The following is a 21,593-nucleotide window of genomic DNA, read 5'->3' as shown; positions in this document are numbered from 1 at the left end:
ATCAGGGCATACTGAAAATGAAATGACACTTCAAAATAATAATGTTTCTATGAATTGTTTCTTTTTCAGACTTAGATGATTGTTTCCCATGTCCATAGGATCAATATCCAAACAAGGAACAGGATAGTTGCCTTTAAAAATGTATAATTTATTTAACTTATCAAGAATCTTTGGGGATTTCTTTGGCGGTGATTGCAGTCTCCTTTTCTGTCATCTCAGCTCTTCTGCTCTGGCTCTTCATTAAACATCAGGATACACCTATCGTTAAAGCCAATAACAGGAACCTCACCTATAGCCTTCTCACTGCTCTCCTCCTCTCTTTCCTTTGCACTTTGCTCTTCATTGGGCAACCTACCCAAGTGAAATGTCTCTTGCAACAAACTGCTTTTGGCATCCTCTTCTCTGTAGCCCTTTCTTGTGTATTGGGAAAAACAATCATAGTGGTCCTTGCTTTCATGGCCACCAAGCCTGGCTCCAAAATAAAGAAATGGGTGGGGAAAAGGCTGGCCACCAATATTGTCCTATCCTGCTTCATGACTCAATTCATCATTGTATAGTGTGGCTGGCAATTTTTCTCCCCTTCCCAGATTCTGCAATGTAATGAAAGTTCAACAGCAATGTTTTATACAGTCCTTTGCTTTTTTGGGTTCTTGACTGCTGTCAGTTTCACTGTGACCTTCCTAGCTAGAAATTTACCTGACAGCTTTAACGAAGCCAAATTTATCACCTTCAGCAGGTTGGTCTTCTGCAGTGTTTGCATGTCATTTGTTCCCACCTATTTGAATACCAAGGGAAAATACATGGTGGCTGTGGAGATCTTTTCCATTTTGGCTTCAGCAGCTGGATTACTGGGCTGTAACTTTTTCCCGAAATGCTATATCATTATTTTTTGACCTGATCTAAACATGAAGAAGCAATTAATGAAAAATGAAAACAATTTCAACATCAGACCCTTTGCATAAAGCTGAATTGGTCACTTTTAGCACATAGGTTTTTCCCCCAGTTTCTGATTTTGTATTCTTCCCTCCATCATCACATCAATATGACATGCAAACCTATTGCACTTGAAGTTCATTCTATAACCTAGATAACTGCCCTGCATCTTTTCTTTGAATAGTCTTCTTAGATTATTATTCTGAGTCTTAATCAGAATAGTAAGGGATAGCTATCAAGAAGAAGATATTCAAAGTATTTTAGTGATATCATGTGCATTAATGTTAAAATGAAATGAATTAAATCCTGCATCTCATGAGTTTCACAGCATCCCTGTTAAAAGGAAAAAAAATGCCTATTTTATATCACTCATAACATCAAACACATTCCTGGTACATGCGTAGACAAAAGTTTATCATCTTTGTAGATGTTTTGCGATGCTGTTAATAAAAAACTAAAGGATAACATGTGTGCCTTATTTGCCACTTCGTCCAATATTCTCCCTCATCATACAGGAAAAGTCAAATTAAAATCCCTTTCACAATTCTGAAAGTTTGAGAGCCAATATTGTGCAGCAGGAAAGGTGTACAGCCAGAAACAATGGAGCCATCTTTTTTCTCTCCTTTAGTCATGAAAGCCTGGAAGATATGTTGTTCTGGAAACTGGGGAGACATGTTTGAAATTGGTGATATTGGAGATCTTCTTCTCAGCTTCCTTGAGAATAATGTAGTCTTATTCATGATGACCACTGTCTCAGCATTGGTGGCTTCTTTAATTAAGAATTATTCTTAATTATTATTCTTGAGCTTTAGATGACATCTAATACTTTCCTTGTTACTAGTTTGGTTATCCTGGTTAGGCCCAATATAAGAGACTGTAGACTTTCTTGTAATAATAATATTTATTTTCTTCCTCAGGAACACATTTAGACAGCCATCAATCTGAGGGGAGCGAGAGCTTATATACAGAGGAGGCGGGGCTAATGGTAAGTAGTGACCAATGATAAGTGACACAATGACATCACACAATGACATATACACAAGCAAACATATTTACATATTTACAGATATCAGGTTAGGTATTTTCAACTGTAACAAATCCCCCTCTAAAATACCTAACTAATGGTGGGTTATTAAGATTATACATGTATGTTGAGTTTGGAAGTCAAATACACATGTTGTTTGGTTGGTAATGGCTTAGTGAGGATATCAGCAATTTGTTCACTAGTATCGCAATGAACAGCTTTAATGAATCCTATACTTGACAGTTGTCTCACATGTTTATATTTGATATCGATATGTCGAGATCGTTGACCTATTGCTTCGGAAGCTGATATATCTATTGCTGCCCTGTTGTCCTCATTGATAATAATTGGATAAACAGGTTCATCCCACACATTAGATAACAAATCATCGAACCAAGTTGGATTATTGACCGCTTTGGATAAGCAAACGTATTCGGCTTCCGCTGTAGAAGTGGCAATTAAGTTCTGTTTGCCAGTGTACCAGTGCACCGCACAACCATTTATAAGAAAAACATATCCAGAAGTGCTTTTTCTGCTTTTTGAATCAGTAGCCCAATCAGCATCGGCATAGCAGGTCAAAGTTGGTTTTTCAGAAATGAATGGTTCTAAGAATAGGCACACATCAATGCTAGATTTCAGATACTTTAAAATCCTCTTAATTCCCTCCCAATGGTATAAATTAGGATTGCTTACATGTCTTGACAACAAATTTACGGCAAGGGTGATATCAGGCCTGGTCCAATTAGATATGTATAATAAGGACCCAATAATTGATCGATATAAAGTGTTATCCTTGAATGGTTCGTACTCATTGTACACATTCCTATAAAAATCAGTTGACATAGGAGTATCACAAATTTTTGAGTTAATCATGTTACATTTTTGTATGAGTTCCATAATCTTGTCTTTCTGAGATAATTTGAACCCCTTGTCTGTTTTGTCAATTTGGACTGCTAAATACTTATTTACCTTTCCTAATATTTTTAAGTTGAAATTTTTGCCTAGTTGTTCAGCGAAATTATCACATTTAATCTTGTCATGTCCAAAATATAATATATCATCAACATAAATCAAAACATATTCAATAGAATCATTATTTCTTTTCGTAAAAAAGCAAAAATCAGATGAAGTAGCTACAAAGCCTATATCTTTAAGTATCTTTGATAAACACTCATACCACCACTTACCAGACTGTTTTAGTCCATAAAGGCTCTTATTCAATAGCCAAATTTCTCCCTTTTTTGTATCTTTTCCTGGGGGTGCTTTCACATAAATTTCTTTATCTAGATCAGCGTGCAGATAGGCTGTCTGCACGTCAAATTGATATACTTCCAGATTTAAAATGGAAGTAACACTAGTGCTGTTTTCACACTTTCTGATCTAACGGTTGGGGAGTATGTGTCTTCATAGTCATCCGGAAATCTTTGGGCAAAGCCTTGAGCCACTAATCTGGCTTTGTATAGGAATTTACCATCCTCTAGCTCTTTGATTTTATAGATCCACCTAGTGCCAATGGGGGATTTCTCAGTGGGTAGGTCTGTTGGTGTATATACATTTAGTTCTCTCAAACTGTCCATCTCTTTTTTCATTGCTTCCTCCCACTTACTTTTTTCTTCTAGGGGTAACTTAAGTATGTCATCATATGTGTTGGGAGTCAGGTGTTTGGCTTGAATAGACAGTACGTAATCATCTAATCTTTTAGGGATTACGCCTCTATTGGATCTAATGGGCCTATTCTGGGGATGTTCATCGCTATGCATATATTTAGCTTCTTTTTCGGTTAATTGATCTACCTTCAAAGTGGGGTATCCTTTTTTCCATTCATCATTAACTATTTTTGGGCATTTGACTCTGTTTGTGGATGTGGATTTGGGGTTCGTATCTGATGTATGATGTTCTGCGTGCATGTGCGTAATATTTTTTGATTCTGGGTAAATTTCATTGAGATGTAATTTTGACCAGTTCATGTGTTCATGAAACACGGCAGATCTGGATACAATGAAGTGGTTATTTTTATCAATGAAGCGATATCCCTTGGTTCCTGATTCGTACCCCATAAATATCAGTCTCTTGGATACTTTCTCTCCTTTGTGTCTTAATTGTGAGAGGACATATACATCAGCAGATACACCAAATACGTGTAAATGCCCAATTTTTGGTTTCCTTCCATACATGAGTTCGTATGGGGTCTTGTTGATTGTACTGGACCATAAGCGATTTATAGTGTAATTGGAATAAGTGAGGGCTTCAGCCCAGAATGATTGGTTTAAGCCAGCATCATCTAACACACATTTAACCATGGTTTGTAGCAAACCATTTTTTCTTTCAGAAACTCCGTTTTGAAATGGGGAAAACGGACAAGATTTAAAGTGCAATATTCCTTGTGATCTTAGCCAATTTGAAAATTCGTTGGATAGGAATTCCGACCCCCTGTCAGTCATTATTTGTTTAATTTTAGTATTGTGTTGTGTTTCTACCATTTTAAAGAACTCCTTAAATTTTTTGAAAACCTCACTTTTGTGATTAAGGGTGTATACAAAACCGAATCTACTGTAGTCATCAACTATGGTTAGAAAATATCTTTTTTTATATTTAATTGAAGGTTTTAATGGGCCTACTACATCCATATGAATTAGTTGAAAAATTGATTGTGTGGTGCGAGTGGCTTTTTTGGGTTTTGGTTTGTTTTTAATTTTGGATGAATTGCACACAGAGCATTCTAAGTAATTTTTACAGTTCTTTATTTTTAAATCTTCGGAACATTCTAACATTTTTCGTATGACGGGAAAGCTCGCGTGTCCTAGCTTTCTGTGGAGTAAGTGACTACAATTATCATGAATAGGTCTTCCATTGTTTAAATTTTCAGACATATTAGTATCAGTGGTCGATGCGTTATCATTATTACTTTCATCATGGCTATCTGAATTTGGCTTTTCGTTTCTTAATTGATAGTTTGCATAGACTAGTTCGTTATCTTGTGGCAGTAGGTATGTTAGTCCATCATTTGTAAATAGTTTACCTAAGTTTCTGTTGTTTTTAGTCATAAATACCTTTCCACCTCTGAAAGTGGTTTCCATTCCATTCTCTATACTTAATTTTAGGGTTGCCAATATGTTATTTGTAATTTCGGGCACAAATAGTACCCCCTCTATTTTTCCTATACCCTTTATATGCGTGTCTCCCATTCCCCTCACTAGGACTTTATTTTGGTTTGCTACTTTAATGTAATATTTCTTTTCAGTGAAGTTGCTTAATTGTCAGCCTCAGCTTTCCTGCTTTAGCTGCCATAAGAAACGGGGAGGGATTAGGTATGGAGCAAAGGGGGGGAAGAGAGCAGGAGAGGGTTTGTCTTTGTAGGAGGGGACTTCGTGGGAATCGAAACTGGAGTTCAGAAGGGGATGGCTGACCAACTGTCTCGACATTCCTGATGGATGACGCTGCCAGACGTGTTGCCACCTGACCTTTGGAAGACCTTTAGATTGGCTGAGAAAATATAAACACGAGGGGGGGAAGAAGCTTAGTAGATGCATTTCGCGCGTTTTGGTCACTTCCAGCTTTTCACTGGGGTGTTAATCTTTTCATATTCAGTAAAAGTACCAAATTCTTCAAAATGCTTGAGTTTGGGGTTTTCTTTCCTGGATACTGAAGGAAGCATACCTGACATTAAGCTGGAAGTCATCTCAGTCATCCCGGACAAAACCCGAGGGGACTGAAAATCCAAAGTATGTCAGATCGAGGGAGTGATGAAGAAGGGAAGATGGGGGCAGCGAGTTCAACCGCCCTCCAGTCGGAAAGAGAAACTGCAGAATGGCTGGAAAAACTCCGTTTGGAACCGGAGGAGGCCAGATGGTCAAAAGGTGTGGGGAGACTGCCGGACTGGGGGGAGAACCCCCGGGGAGTGACGACTTCCAGACCCCGAAAAAGGGAGGCAGTGTGGATGCAACAGCAGAAGGAACGTCTCATGATAGATCAAGCCTTGCAGCTTATCCGTGATGTGGAAGAAAGCAGAAAAAACCGTGAGTCTTTTGAAACTCCTGTGGAGAAGGGGGAAGCAGACCCCAGGGGGGAGGCCGAAGAGACAGCCTGCGGGGGAGAGGAAGAGTTTGAGGAGGGAACATCCCAGGCTTCGGCAGCTCGAGGAAGAGATGCAGCCGGCCAGAGAACCCCAGCCCTGCAGGGCCCCCCCCCCGCAGACGTAAAAAGCCAAAAATCCCCCCCCTTCCTGGGAAGTTTGATGGAAATCCTAAAACCTTGGGATTTTTCCTGACCCAAGTGTGGAACCACATGCAGGATTGGGGGGAGGACTACGAAACGGATGCGGCTAAAGTCAGAAGCGTTGCGAATGCCCTAGAGGGAGTGGCGGCTGAGTAGATGGTAGTTCTCCACAATAACAACTCCCTCCTGCTGAGAAATTACAACCAGTTCATGAGGGCCCTTAGAAGACGTTTTGAAGACCATTTAGCTGAACGAAAGGCGAGACTCAGAATGAAGAGCATTCAGCAGGGTCGGAGGCCGGTGGCAGAGTATATCCAAGAGTTTCGTGAACTGGCACCTTATATGACAGGCTGGTCAGAAATGGCGCTTTTGGAGAGAATTTTTAAGATTGATAGGCTCCGCACAGGGGTTGAGTTCCAGTCACCACCCTCAGACAAATGGTGCTTGTGAAAGAACCAATGGGGTGCTCGAACAATACCTTAGGTGTTACGTGAATTACCAACAGGACAATTGGGTAGACTTGTTGCCATTTGCAGAAGTGGCGTATAACAATTCTGTGCATAGTAGCACCGGATTCACCCCTTTTAAGGTTGCATCGGGCCAGGATTTTGTACCCATTCCCGAGTTACCTCAAGATGATCCCCAAAATCCCTCCTTGATAGATTGGATGGAACAATTAAGGAGCACCTGGACAGTGACTCGGAAGGCATTAGATGAGGCACACCGAGCTCATAAGGCACAAGCCGATAAGAAAAGGTCCCCAGCTCACATTTACAAAGTGGGGGATAAAGTCTATTTGTCTACCAAATACTTACAAACCACCCAGAGGTCTAAAAAGCTGGGGCCTAAGTATGTAGGACCATTCCGTGTGATTAGACTGATAAATCCAGTGACAGTTGAATTAGAATTACCAAAAACCTTGAGACGGATACATCCTGTATTTCATGTTAGTTTATTGAAACCTGAACACTCATCTCCCCTAAGGGTTGATCATAGCAACCCTCCAATTCCCATCCTCATAGAAGGGAAGCAACATTTTGAGGTTAAGGAAATCTTGGACTCTAGAAAACACCATGGTAAAGTCCAATATCTAATTGCCTGGAAACATTTTCCACTATCTCAGGCTGAATGGGTAAATAAATGGGATGTCCGAGCTCCCAAGAAAGTGCAACAGTTCTATGCCAAATACCCTGATAAACCTTGATCATTGTATATATTCTGTTTCTCTTTCTCTTTCTTCCTTTTATTTAGGACTAACGTCTCTTCTGCAAGAGGGGCCGAATGTCAGCCTCAGCTTTCCTGCTTTAGCTGCCATAAGAAACGGGGAGGGATTAGGTATGGAGCAAAGGGGGGGAAGAGAGCAGGAGAGGGTTTGTCTTTGTAGGAGGGGACTTCGTGGGAATCGAAACTGGAGTTCAGAAGGGGATGGCTGACCAACTGTCTCGACATTCCTGATGGATGACGCTGCCAGACGTGTTGCCACCTGACCTTTGGAAGACCTTTAGATTGGCTGAGAAAATATAAACACGAGGGGGGGAAGAAGCTTAGTAGATGCATTTCGCGGTTTTGGTCACTTCCAGCTTTTCACTGGGGTGTTAATCTTTTCATATTCAGTAAAAGTACCAAATTCTTCAAAATGCTTGAGTTTGGGGTTTTCTTTCCTGGATACTGAAGGAAGCATACCTGACATTAATATTTCTCTATTATGAGTTGTATGACATGTGGCTCCAGAATCTATGAGCCAAGTGTTGAGTGAATCAGACATCAAAGTGTTATTGTTTCTTATTCCATATAGTGATCCTTTCTTATTTTCTTTAGGGTTATTTCTGTTCATTTGTCTTTCTCTAGGGTGTGGTGATTCTCTTCGCTTATACCTGTAATCTGGGGAAGTTCTGTCTAAGAAATGTATTCTCCTATCCTTGTGTTGATATGAGTCACTGTATCCTGCATTCTTGGGGCAATCTCTACTCTGATGTCTTTCAGATCCACATATGAGACATTCATGTGGGTACCTATCTCTGACCCTAAAATCAGTTCTTCTTTGATTTCTACCTTCCCTTAGTTGTGTATATCGCTCTCTTTTAAGTCTATCTTCAGTAATAAGCTTATTGGTAAGATTTTCTAAGGTAATTTGCTCTATACTTAGGTTATCTATTAAGGTAATGTAATTATCCCAGCTGTGATCTAATGAATTAATTATAATGCTTTTCATGGTGTTGTCAGAAATGGTTTCCCCCCTTTGGATAAGGTCTGCTCTTACTGCGTTTAGATTCAAGATATGTTCACTCATGGAGGTATCATGTTTTAGTTTGGCAGAATAGAATTCCCTAGAAATTTTTGTGGTGGTGGCTACACTTTTACTATAGAACAAATTGAATAATTTTTGGTATGTTTCAAATACAGTTAAATTATGCTCTATACTGGGAAGTATACTTGGGGAAATAGAGGCAATTAATATATAATATGCTTTGTGATGGAGGCAGTCTATTTCATAGGTCCAAGGCTTATCTGGTGGGTTATCAATAAAAAATAAAACATTCTCTTTCAAATATGTAATCTGTAAACACTAGTTCCATTCCATTAAGTTGCTTCCATCTAATCTTAACTTTATAAAGTCTGAAGGTATTGTCCCTGAGTGTTGTGAAGTGTTATTCATGTTTAGTAGCTGTCCATGATTTAAGACCTTAGCATACTCACAATAAGGCCTGGGTATGGTAGATGTATGTCTGTATTTACTTATCTCTATGTTGCGCTGACTTGTATTTATGTTTCCTTCTTCTTTCTTTGCAGGCTCGTTCTGGGCATGCTCAGTCCTCATTTTTCTCCAGCAGTTGGCGAGGGAGGTTCCTGTGTCTGCAGCTCCTGGGGTGAAGTCCCAGACGGCCTTCTGTTGCTCTGCTTTGTTTCCGGAGGGCCTCTGGTGACTGAAGAATGCCTGGGGTGCTGCTCTGCTTGTCGGGGAGTCTTCTCTGAGGTCGTCAGTAAGTGGCGCTTGAGGCGGGCCGCCATTGCCAATGGAGCCGGGTTGTTCAGGGAGCTGCTCTTCGGTAGGTAAGTATGATTGCCAGCTTGTTTTTCTTCGGGTGGCTAGGCCTTTCTTTAGACAGTCTATTTCTTTTTGACCTTTGGTAGATGGTAGTTTAGAATTTTCTATTTCATTTTCTCGTTGTTTGTTTGGTATTGTTAGTTTAGTCCCGAGTGCTGCAGTTAGCACCTGTATAGCATTGTCTATTTCTACTTCAGTAGGTTGAGCTTTGTTTTGTTTAAATAATTGTTTTTTATTTGTTTTTGGACTCGGGTAATCATCTTCTTGGTAGGTTTTGTTTTTTATTTCGTAGTTTGAGGTTTGGAATTCTTTTAGTAATTGGTCAGGCATTTTAGAGGTATTAGGTGGGTAAGATGGCTGCCATGAAAAAGGCGGGAAGCTGTCGCCATCTTTGGTGTCATTTTTGAAGTCAGGGGTTGAATTTCTTACCTTGCAGTTTTCTTGTTTGTTATTTTCGTTATCTGCTGCTGTTCCGTGGTCGTTTATCATGCTGCGGATTTTCACAAGCAGATTTGATTCAGCTGTAGTTGTTTCTATTAATTCTAGTATTTTTCTTTTTACCTCATCTTCTTTGTTTGGTGTTGAGAAAGTTTGTTCTGCTCCAGCTAGTGGTTGTTCGTTTTGTGTTAGCAGTTCATTTTCTTGTAATTGCGTTTGTTTCTTAATATTTTCAAGTGGTGTATATTTGTCAGGAGTTAGTTGAGCTGCCATTCTTTTCGTTATGTATCTGGTGGCAGGTCTTCTTTTGTCGTTATATGAGTCTTGCATCTTTATGTTCGGTTGGGCCTACCAAACCATCCTCTTGCTACCAATTTGTTACTAGTTTGGTTATCCTGGTTAGGCCCAATATAAGAGACTGTAGACTTTCTTGTAATAATAATAATATTTATTTTCTTCCTCAGGAACACATTTAGACAGCCATCAATCTGAGGGGAGCGAGAGCTTATATACAGAGGAGGCGGGGCTAATGGTAAGTAGTGACCAATGATAAGTGACACAATGACATCACACAATGACATATACACAAGCAAACATATTTACATATTTACAGATATCAGGTTAGCTATTTTCAACTGTAACATTCCTACTGAGATTAGTGCATTGATAATTTTGGCTTTAGTTTGATGGTGAAGGCAATAATTGTAGACATCCTATTAATTGTTGCTTTCATCTGGGTGTATCCATGCACTGTTGTTGTCACTCAGTCATGTCTGACCGTTGGCTACTCTACAGATTAGCACTGCTCAATAAACAAATGAACAAGAATAAAGTTTTTGATTCATTTTTCAACTGGGTTCCCTTTATCTATTTTTAGGGCTTGTGTGGAAAACATACTATACTTTAATCATTGATTTAGGCAGATGAGTGATGTAGAGCTAGGGAATACACAGGGCCTCATCTATCTGCCACTGGAATGGTCATAGCTGGTATGCCATGTAGGGTTCCACATGTACCCTTAGTTTTGTGGCGAAGGTTGTTGAGAGTGTGGTGGCACGACAGCTACCCCGGTACCTGGAGGAAGCTGTCTATCTGGACCCATTGTCGGGCTTCAGGCGGGGGTACAGCACAGAAACGGCATTAGTCGCGTTGGTTGATGATCTCTGGAGGGCTCGGGACAGGGGTTGCTCCTCTGTCCTGGTCCTATTAGATCTCTCAGCAGCTTTTGATACCATCGACCATGGTATCATGCTGCAGCGGTTGAAGGGGTTAGGAATTGGAGACACCATGTTATGATGGTTCTCCTCCTACCTCTCCGACCGCTCACAGTTTCTGTTGGCAGGGGGGCAGAGGTCGACCTCGAGGTGCCTCGCTTGGGGGGTGCTGCAAGGGTCGGTCCTCTCACCATTTCTGTTCAACATTTATGTGAAGCCGTTGGGTGAGATCATCCATGGTTTTGGGGTGAGTCCATCAGTACGCTGATGACACCCAGCTGTACATCTCCACCCCAAACCACCCCAATGATGCCCTTGATGTGATGTCCCGCTGCCTGGAGGCCGTGCGGGTCTGGATGGGGAGAAATAGGCTCAAGCTCAACCCTTCCAAGACTGAGTGGCTGTGGCTTCCGGCATCCCGGTATAGTCAGCTGGTGCCATCGCTGACTAATGGGGGTGAATCTTTGCCCCCCACAGAGAGGGCTCACAATCTGGGTGTCCTCCTGGACTCACGGCTGTCTTTAGAAGAGCATATGACGGCCGTAGCCAGGGGGGCTTTTTATCAGGTTCGCCTGATCTGCCAGTTGCGTTCCTTTCTGGATTGGGACACCTTGCACATGGTCACTCACGCCCTCGTCACTTCCTGTCTGGACTACTGTAATGCTCTCTACATGGGGCTCCCCTTGAAGAGCACTCAGAGGCTCCAACTAGTCCAGAATGTGGCCGCGTGGGTGGTTATGGGCACACCTCATTACACCCATGTAACACCTCTCCTGAGTGAGCTGCATTGGCTCCCAGAGTTCTTCCGGGTGCAATTCAAGGTGTTGGTCACCACCTTTAAAGTGCTCCATGGCATAGGACCAGGATATTTATGGGACTGCCTTCTCCCACAGAGAGGGATTCCTCAGGGTACTGTCGGCCAAGTTATGTCGGCTGGCGATACCTAGGAGGAGAGCCTTCTCTGTCAGAGCTCCTGCCCTTTGGAATGAATTGCCCCCAGATATTCATAACATCTCTGACATCCGGGTCTTTCGCTGTGCCCTCAAGACCCTACTATTCCAACAGGCGGGGCTGTCTAACTGAATGATTTTAAATTGGGTTTTAATATTGGGTTTTAAAATTTGGCCAAAACTATTTAATAATTTTAATTAATTTTAACTATGATATTGTATATTTATGTTTTTAATCTTGGCTGTACACCGCCCCGAGTCCTTCGGGAGAAGGGCGGTATATAAATAAAATTATTATTATTATTATTATTATTATTATTATTATTATTATTATTATTATTATTATTAAATGTTCTGCTGATTGCTGCAAGATCTTGAGATCCATTCTCAACATGTCCATCTGTTAGATGGGAAGCATAACTCCACAATAAGAGGGTAGACTCACGTAGACTCACATTCCAAAGCTCCATTTCCAACTGAATCTATCTTCTAAATTGCAGGATTATGTCCTTCTAGGACTTGAATAAATATTACAGTATTCAAGGGAGATTCTGCGTATGTATGTGAGTATGTATGTATGTGTATTTCATTCTTCTTCACTTCCCATCTCCCTCAGAGAGCCATTCTGGGTGGTATACAATTAAATTAAGCATTAAAAACAGAATAACTTAAGTTATTTTAAAGCAAAGTATTAAATATTTTTTTTAAAAGTAATATGTATGAAGCAAAATTGGTGGGACAAAAGACCTCAATGGGTATGTTTCTAATCTTTTTCTTCCCCTTCTAGTGGTGTATTAATTTTATGAATTCTTACTCCCCTCTTTTTTTGTTTCATGCCTTAATTCTAAAGGTTCATGCAGCAAGGACTATTGCAATACGATAAACATGTTTCCTTCTGATATTTTTGAAAGTACTGCTGCAAAGAATAATACTGATTACTGATTAAAGATAGTTATTGTTCCTTCTTCTTCAAATCATAAGGGAATTCCAGCTGCCACTGTAAAAATGATCACCCCAGATTAAGACATTGCATTTTATTTATATCTGCTTAGAAATACAGACGTGCACGTAGGTAGGATTAGTATTTCATCTGTGACACTTCATTTTTTTAACTTTAAATAAAATTCATTGTCTTAAGTTTAGATAATATTAATGAATGGTCAGCTACTCAGTTGAATGGTAATTTAAGAGTTACTGTTTGAGGTCTACAATGACTACATATTATAGTCAATTGGTTATATTCAGAACATTAGTTTTCCTTTTTTTCCCAACTATGATGTGCATTTCTCCTCCTTACACCTGCAAACTTAGTCGTCCTTTTCCAATTGTTCATAAATACTATCAGTCTGGAGATTTAATCATTGCTGCTATTATTCATCAGGTTCTCTTTCTTTCAAATGAGATCACTTTTCATAGCCTTCCCAGTTATAAAGTCCTTGATCAGTACCTGTAAGTATCTGACTACTTCTCCTCCTCCTCATCCCGCACCTCTTCTTTGCCCTCATTGATACCTAAATGTATTTTCTTTCGCTTTTATGCTTAAAAGTATTGGTTACTAGTCAGTGGATATGACCCGTTCCAGTGACCATATTTAGTCTTTTTTAATTTCAGAACTGTCCTAACATTGATGTTGAAATTGAGATGAATATTATTAGATTTAATCGTAAAGTATATGAATTTCATTCTCCTCAAAAATTTCCTTCCTTCAACAAAGTTCCTTGTTGAAAGTAAAGAAAAGTTTGACTAATCTACATATTGCAGAAGCTCTCTGTTGAATCTTGAGGTGTTTTTTTCCTTTTATTTCATCCAGATATAAAACAGGAAACCCTCTAGTGCATAATTTAGGTTATAATATGTTTAGGGTGTAAAATGAAGCTGGCTTCCTCCCTTAGAAAATACAGATAGGATATAGATAATACTGCATGATTTTTTTTCTCCTCAAGAAACTGACTAATCTAAATATTGCAGATATCCTCTGGTTATTCTTGAGCTTATTTGTCTTTCATTTCATCCAGATATAAAAGAGAAACTGTCTAGTGCATATTTTAGACTATTATACATTTAAGTCTGAGTTGTCTTCCTTCTCTATGAAAATATAGATAAGATATAGATAATACTGAAATCAGATAGAAACATAGAAAACGGATGTGTTTCATGTTTGAACTCAGTAAACTGGTGTTTGATCCATTACCTCCCCTGGAAGTTGTTTCCAAGGTTCTATTACTCTTTCTGTGAAGTTAATACCTTTTAACAATAGTTTTGAACTTCCCTCCTGTCAGTTAGAGATTATGATCCCATGTTCTAATGTTTTAATTAATATTGAGAATACTACCTTAAACAATCTTATTCATACTCCTTAATATATTTAAAGATTTCACTCATGTCCCCCTTTCCTTCTGTCCTCTATGCTGAACATATTCAGTTCCTTTAATATTTCTTTATATGTTTTGTCCCTCAAACTGTGCACCATTTTTCTTGCCTATTTCTTGACTCGCTCAATCTTATCAATATCTTTTTTTTTTAAAGTGAGGTCTCCAGAACCGTACACAGTATTTCAAATGGGGTCTGAGTAAATGCCACCTTAGCTCAATGTTAAGTAGCCACAGGTAGATTGGTGCTTTCTAGTTGATACAATCTAGGGCTATTATTTGATAGTGACCAAATTCCAGGTGTCCAGAATGAACAATAAGCACTAATTTATATCTTTCTGTATATATAATTCTGAAACAGAAATATATTGACAATATCTAACTCTCACTGAAGGTTCATCACTCACAATTACCAGCACACTTTGGCTCTTGCATTTGCTGTAAAGGAGATCAATGAACATTCTGGGATTATACCCAATATTAGCCTTGGTTTCCGTATTGCTACTGACTATCCTGTGGAAAGTACAACTTATCATTTATCAATGGAATTTCTATCTACAAAAGATGAATTTATACCCAACTACAAATGCAATGAGCAGATCAACACAGTAGCTTTCATTGGAGGACCCCAGAGTAACACCTGTCTCAACATGGCAATCTCTCTGTGCAACTACAAATTTCCCCAGGTGAGACAAAAAATGGTTCAATATGAGTTGTTCACCAGCTATTAATTATATTCAAAAGGTGGGTCACTGAAATGAGAATTTGAGCAAAACCATTACTAAGAACATCTTGAAAGGGCTGTCCCTTTTTGTTTGATGAGCAAAATTGCAGACGTCGTGTAAAACTAATTTTTATGCACACTATTTTTCTATCCCACTCAAACCCAGATATTGGATTAAAGAAATAGACATGCATTGGTTATTATTGTTGTTGTTGTTGTTGTGGAAGAGACCCTTTATTCCTATATTCTTCTGACTTTCTCGATTTAGATCACATATGGATCAGCTCCATTGATGAATACTGAAACAGCAACATTTGTCAAATGGATGTTCCTGGATGACAACCACCAATTTAAAGGAATATTGCACTTATTGTTGCATTTTGGATGGACCTGGGTTGGGTTAGTTTCTCTGCTTCAGGAAGATAAAGACAGATTCATTCAGAAGAGACTTTCCATGTTTTCAGAGAGAGGAATCTGCTTTGACTTTATAGAATGTCTTCCCCAGATAATATATGGTAATGCAGCTGCTGAGTGGATAGAAAATACAGGTAAAATATTCAAAGTGATCATGGAGAGTACAGTCATTGCAGTGATCTTAAGTGCTGAAATTTCAGGCTTGGTGCCTTTGAGGCTAATGATCTATTTTTTCAATTATGATAACATTCCAAAGGAGAGAACGGCCAAAGTTTGGATCATGAGAGCCCAGATGGAATTCACATCCATTCTAATGCAAAGACCATTGCCCATTGATTTTCTCCATGGTGCACTTTCTTTTGCAATTCACTCAAAGGAGCTGACCGGATTCCAACAATTTATGAAGAAGAGAAACCCAAACTTAGAAAAAGATGATGGGTTTATTAGGGATTTCTGGAAAGATGCATTTGAATGCTCCTTCTCCAGTGATATTACCGATGAGAATGCTGAAAGGATCTGCACTGGAGAAGAGAAGCTGGAGAGTCTTCCTAATTCTGTCTTTGACACCACCGTGAATGGACAAAGTTACAGCGTCTATAATGCTGTCTATGCTGTGGCACATGCTCTGAAGGCCCTGCGTTCCGCCAAACTCAAAGGGAGACAAAAAATGAATGAGAGGAGATGGAAGCTCTTCCTCCAATCACCCTGGCAAGTAATGTTGGCTAATACAAAATTTGGGGAAATCACCAAGTACCAGAATAGGAGACTGGTTTTGTGTTTTGTGTTGTTTTGTTGCGTTCTGTTGTTTTAACAGTTAGAATTCTTTATAGATAGTTTTGAAAGCTATATAGAAGTAGTTGATATTTTCATATGAAAATATGACACAAAAATATGTAACATATGGACTTCATTTTATGTCTTAAATGGTATGTAGAGGATCTTATTCAATCCATTATATTTAACAATTTTATATGTAGAAAATGAAAACTGCTTTACTACTGAATAGCATTATTATTCCTCACCAACTTAATTTTTGAGTAACTAAGATTCAAAGGTGTCAAAGGTACGGATTCAAAAGGTAACTATACTTAGTGTTACTTCCAGTGAATGACAATATTGTCAATGAATTGCATGAAGAATAGTTCAAGTTTTTTTTTCCCTCAAAAGTAACACCCGGAATTACCCCCTGATGGAAGTAAAAGCCATCTTGTCCTAGAATAGTCTGCCTCAGAGAATTCTACCTTGCCTACACTAAGTCTTTTTTTATGACCCTGTAATCCCTTAATTCAGGGTAGAGATGGGGCAACTGAATGGACCTGACTGTTTACTGGCCGGTTGCCCTTCCTGACACCACCCAGAGTTCATAGCAGATATTTTCTCTTTGTGCCCTCATGGAGAAACAGTTTTCACTGCTTAGTATTGAACTCTTAATCTTCTAAAAGGGATGCAAGGGTTTTCACCACTAGACAACCATGCCACTCTCTCTCTCTTTTTAAAAAAATAATAATATAGATAAAAAAGACCAATATGTTCAAAATCCATATATACAGTGTGTTGCCTGGTTACAGTTCTTTGGAGTAATATTTGTCATAGTCATAATAATAGTATCCCCTTATGGTAACTTGATAATTAACAGTGCTTTTCCCTCATAACATTAACTAATCAAAATTAATCAAAATTAATAATTTGCAGTAAACAACCCTAGTAGTGAGATTAATCTTTTCCTTGTCATCCTCGAGATTCTAACTCCTGTTTCTCTTATTTAACCATCGATAGAACAGATCCCATACCTCAAAATATTCAGTGTCTTCCTTTTCTTTAATTTGAAATGTTAGTTTATTCATTTCTGCACATTCTAAAATTATCGTTATTATCTTTACTTCTGTGGGGATCTCCTCGCCCTTCCAATGTTGTGCAAACACAATTCTGGCTCCTTTAAACATGCAACTCTCTATCTTGCCTATTATATGGCAGAACACTGAATTCCCCATTTCTGAAATGCTCAATCAAAGCAAAGTAATTTCCTAGATCTGTCCCTTTCTGGATTTTCTGTTGGAATTCTCATCTGACAGTTTTTCAAATGTATTTGATAAAACTATATTTTTTTAAAAGTTTGAAATAGTTTGACCAAGGCAAAATGGAAGAGCTTACTTTTCTTTAAACCTAGGCCAAACTGGAAGAAAAAAATTGAAATGTTCCCATCCCCTTCAAAGATTCCTGATAACATTCATGGTTTTTTCCTCTTTTTTGTCATCTTCCTTTAGCTCCACCTTTTTTTGCAACAAGTCTCCTTTAACAACAGTGCTGGAGAACAGATTTCCTTTGGTCCCAATGGGGAATTAGAAACTGGACTTGATATTTTAAATTGGGTCACATTTCCAAATAAGTCCTTTCTGAAAATCCAAATTGGAAAGATTGACCACCTGGCTCTCTCAGAAAAGCTCCTCACCATTTCTGATAAGGAAGCTGTTTGGCCTCTCATGTTTAACCAGGTATGTCTCATTTTTCCCTTTTCCTGAAATTATTAGCCACAGATTGATGGACTAAATCAAGGGTGTCAAACTGGCAGCCCGCAGGCCAGCTGTGTCACATGCAGGCCACGCTCACCCCAGCTCCATGAAGGGGGAAAATGTCACTATATGTCATGTGACAGCAATGGAATGCCGCAAGTTTGATACCTGTGGAATAAATGATTACACAATAACAATCACAGCAACATTTGGAGTAAGGAAGCATTGAGCAGTCCATATGTTATTTATTGATGTTACAATGACACTGACAAAAGATATGTATGACCACTGTTCATACTTACAACCATAGCAGCATCCTCATGGTCATGTGATCAAAATTCAGATGACTCATACTTATGACAGCTACAGTGTCCAGCGTCGTGTGATCACTTTTTGCTAGTCACTGGGGAAGTCAGATTCATTTAACTACTGTGTTACTAACTGAACACAGAGCCGCAGTGGTGCAGTTGTTAGAGTGCAGTACTGCAGGCTACTTCTGCTGATCACTGGGTGCCAGCAGTTTGGCAGATCGAATGTCACCAGGCTCAAGATTGACTCAGCCTTCCATCCTTCTGAGGTTGGTAAAAGGAGGACCCAGATTGGGGGCAATAGGCTGACTTTGAAAACTGCTTAGAGAGGGCTGTAAAACACTGTGATATAAGTCTAAATGCTATTGCTATTGCTATTAACAACTGCAGTGATTCACTTAACAACTCTGGTGAGAAAGGTCATAAAATGGGCAAAACTCACTTAACAACTGTCTCACTTAGCAGCAGAAATTTTGGGCGCAAATTGGGATCAACTTACATGTATTATTATTTATTATTAAACTTATATGCTGCCCATCTCACCTAGGAATGGGTACCTAGAGGTGACACTAGGTGGCTTGTAATTGTAAAACATTAAAACAATAAATATTGACATTGAAATTGATTTAAGATTGACAAGATGAGAAGGAAGGGAGGAGATAGGATCTTAGCTTAGTCCTTCAACCACCCTCAGAATGATATAACCACTTTGTAGCTCCAAACCAGTTGGCAGGATGTGGTCTTCCAGCCCTTTGCAAGGCCCGAAGGAGTAAGTGGGTAATTCTTTAGAGGTGTATGTACTTTAAGATAAATAAAATTTATTAAAACAGAATGATTTTTTTTAAAAAAAATACAAATTTCATGATTTCAACACTTTAGAATTAACTTTTTAATAACCTCCTCTGAAATAGGGGATGGCTGATCACATTCTTTAATTAAAGAAAATATAACATCTACGTACTGTATTTTTCAGAGCATAAGACGCACTTTCCCTCCCCCCCAAAAGTGGGTGAAAATTTAGGTGCATCTTATAGACTGAATACAGGCATCTTTTCCCTCCTGAACCCTCTGTGCGTTGTGTTTTCGCCCTCCCTGGCCCTCATTACACTCTGCAGGCCAAAAACAGGTGCGTTTTTGGTGAAAACAGGCTGTGCGGAGCATATTCCACATTTTTCCAATGAAGAGTTTGCATATGTGTAATTGATGGAAAGAACAATTCACCAAGATTACATTTTTTCTGTGAATTTTGGTTTATTTTCTGAGCAGGCATTACCTCTTTCCATCTGTAACAAGAAGTGTCCTCTTGGCCACAGCAAGATAAAAGTGGAAGGGAAATTATCCTGTTGCTATAACTGTAAAATATGTCCAGATGGGAAGATAGCTAATCAATTGGGTAAGCAAAGAATTATATTATATGTTTCAATGATATAATAAATATAAATGGGGGTTATTTTTAATAAATAAATATCTTTAATAAATAGTATGATGATTGAAAATATTGAGCGTAGCAACTTATTGAAACAGTGCATCCCCCCTGAGACTCCCCGCCCCTTATATTTCTTATATTTCTTCTTCTATCACAACTAAAAGATATACAATATATGCCAATTGTGCCCTTATCCCCTCCAAAACAACATATATTCTTGAATAGGTTTATTCCCTTTGCCTTCCAACAACACTGTTTTTATAAAATCGCCTCATATTTCATTATAATTGTTTACATGAATCATCCCTTTTTAAAATTTAATTTCTGTTGTTAATTTATCATTTGTTGCCATACTCCAAATTTCATTATACCACTTATTTTCTTTGAATATCCCAATTTTGTCCCCAATATTTAGCCATCACTAATCTAGCTACCATTATCAACTTTACAATCAATTCCTTTTTTGCTTCATTTATATCCTGTTTTTTCAACAGCAACAGTAATGCAATCCTCGGTGACATATCTAAATTTACATTCAAAAGTGCTCTAATTTCTCTAAACACCATGTCCCATAGTTTTTGTGCACTATCACAATCCCACCACATATGTTTATATGTTCCAACCTCTTTCTCGCACATCCAACAAATTTTTGTATATTTAATATCTATTTGATTTAATTTACCTGGTGTTAGATACCACCTCCATATCACTTTATATTCATTTTCCTTAACTCTAACTGACATATTCTTATATATCCTTCTGTTCCAAATATTTTTCAAATCATTATCATTTATTTCTCCTAAATCTGATTCCCAAATTAATTTTAAATCTTTTCCCTGACCTTCTAATTCAGGTAATGTTCTATATACTGTATTTTCCCAGTTCTTCCTTTACCTATATATTCTTCATTCACCTCACATTCTTTTATAATCATTTCAAATTTTTTTAACTGTTTATCTTTCTCTTCAAATCTTTCTTCAATTTTTATCCATTTCTCTGATTGTATTTAATTCAACCAATTTAATTTAATATCTGATAAAACATTCTTTTGTTGTGTTATATTTTTTATCTTGTTCTTCCATTCTTCCCATTTATACATCTGATTTTCTTTTAATTTACTAATCCATTCTTTCAATTTAATCTTAGGTAATTTCTCTATTTCCACCACTGGTGTTAAAGGAGAAATTCCTAGCACAAATTGGTATCTCCATTTATTCCATAGTTCTAGCAATTTTTTTAAAAAAGGGTTTTGAATCATCTTAGCAATTTTTAAAACCAATACGTTTCTATAGGTTCACCTATTTCCCTTAATTGTTTCAACTCTACTATTTTTAATTTATATTTTCCTCCATTTCTTCTTTACTATGGTTATATAACATCATTTCTGTTTTTTTCCAGTTTATTTGTAATTCATTATATTACCAAATTTGTTCAGGTGTAAATATATCCTCCGTATAATAACTACGCAATTTTGAAATGTTAATAATGTATCATCTGCAAATAAATTTATTTTAGTTTTTTATGTACACCAATTCCTTCAATCAATGAATCTTCCCTAATTGCATTTGCCAAAACCTCCATCAATAATGCAAATAAAACTGGGAATAAAGGGCAACCCTGTCTCATTCCCGGCTTAAGGTTAATGTCTCTGTAATACCATCATTTATAATTATTCTTGCTTTATTCTCTGAATTATTCTCTATTTTTTTTTCCAAAACCTAACTTTTCTATAAATATCTTCAACGTAGGCCATTCCACACAATCAAACACCTTAAATACATCTAATGCAAATAAACCCACCTTTAATTTTTGATTCTTTATATAGTAACCTACATTTAATGCCCTTCTTGCTACATTTGACATTTGTTGGCCTCTTATAAATCCACACTGGTCATTTTTAATATAATTCTCTATAAATATATTCAGACTATTTGCCAACATTGCTGTAAAAATCTTAGCGTCCTGATTAATAAGGGATATTAGTATATTCGATCCTGGGTTTGTATGATCTTTATCTGGTTT

The 21,593-nt window shown here is 38.1% G+C and overlaps 1 protein-coding gene across 1 annotated transcript; it reads left to right on the top strand.

Moving 5' to 3' along the window:
- The first annotated feature begins 13,096 nt into the window (after positions 1 to 13,096).
- On the top strand, positions 13,097 to 20,074 carry LOC148113796 (vomeronasal type-2 receptor 26-like). The gene is made up of 5 exons (XM_087893393.1): positions 13,097 to 13,269; positions 14,584 to 14,875; positions 15,182 to 16,039; positions 17,592 to 17,819; positions 20,066 to 20,074. Exons 1-5 carry the CDS (start codon positions 13,097 to 13,099, stop codon positions 20,072 to 20,074), a joined length of 1,560 nt encoding a protein of 519 aa, XP_087749519.1.
- The last annotated feature ends 1,519 nt before the right edge of the window (positions 20,075 to 21,593 follow it).

The sequence above is a fragment of the Pantherophis guttatus genome, chromosome 4 (genome assembly GCF_059756535.1).
Source record: "Pantherophis guttatus breed Tessera chromosome 4, ASM5975653v1, whole genome shotgun sequence".
In the NCBI taxonomy this organism is placed as follows: Eukaryota; Metazoa; Chordata; class Lepidosauria; order Squamata; family Colubridae; genus Pantherophis; species Pantherophis guttatus.
This window is presented reverse-complemented; position numbering and strand designations above follow the sequence as displayed.

Bases quoted from the DNA above. Each gene is read 5' to 3' on its own strand.
- LOC148113796 (XM_087893393.1), top strand. From the start codon at position 13,097: ATGTGCATTTCTCCTCCTTACACCTGCAAACTTAGTCGTCCTTTTCCA. The intron at 13,270-14,583 runs GTAAGTATCTGA...CTCTCACTGAAG, and splicing joins AAAGTCCTTGATCAGTACCT to GTTCATCACTCACAATTACC. The intron at 16,040-17,591 runs GTAATGTTGGCT...ATCTTCCTTTAG, and splicing joins TCCTCCAATCACCCTGGCAA to CTCCACCTTTTTTTGCAACA.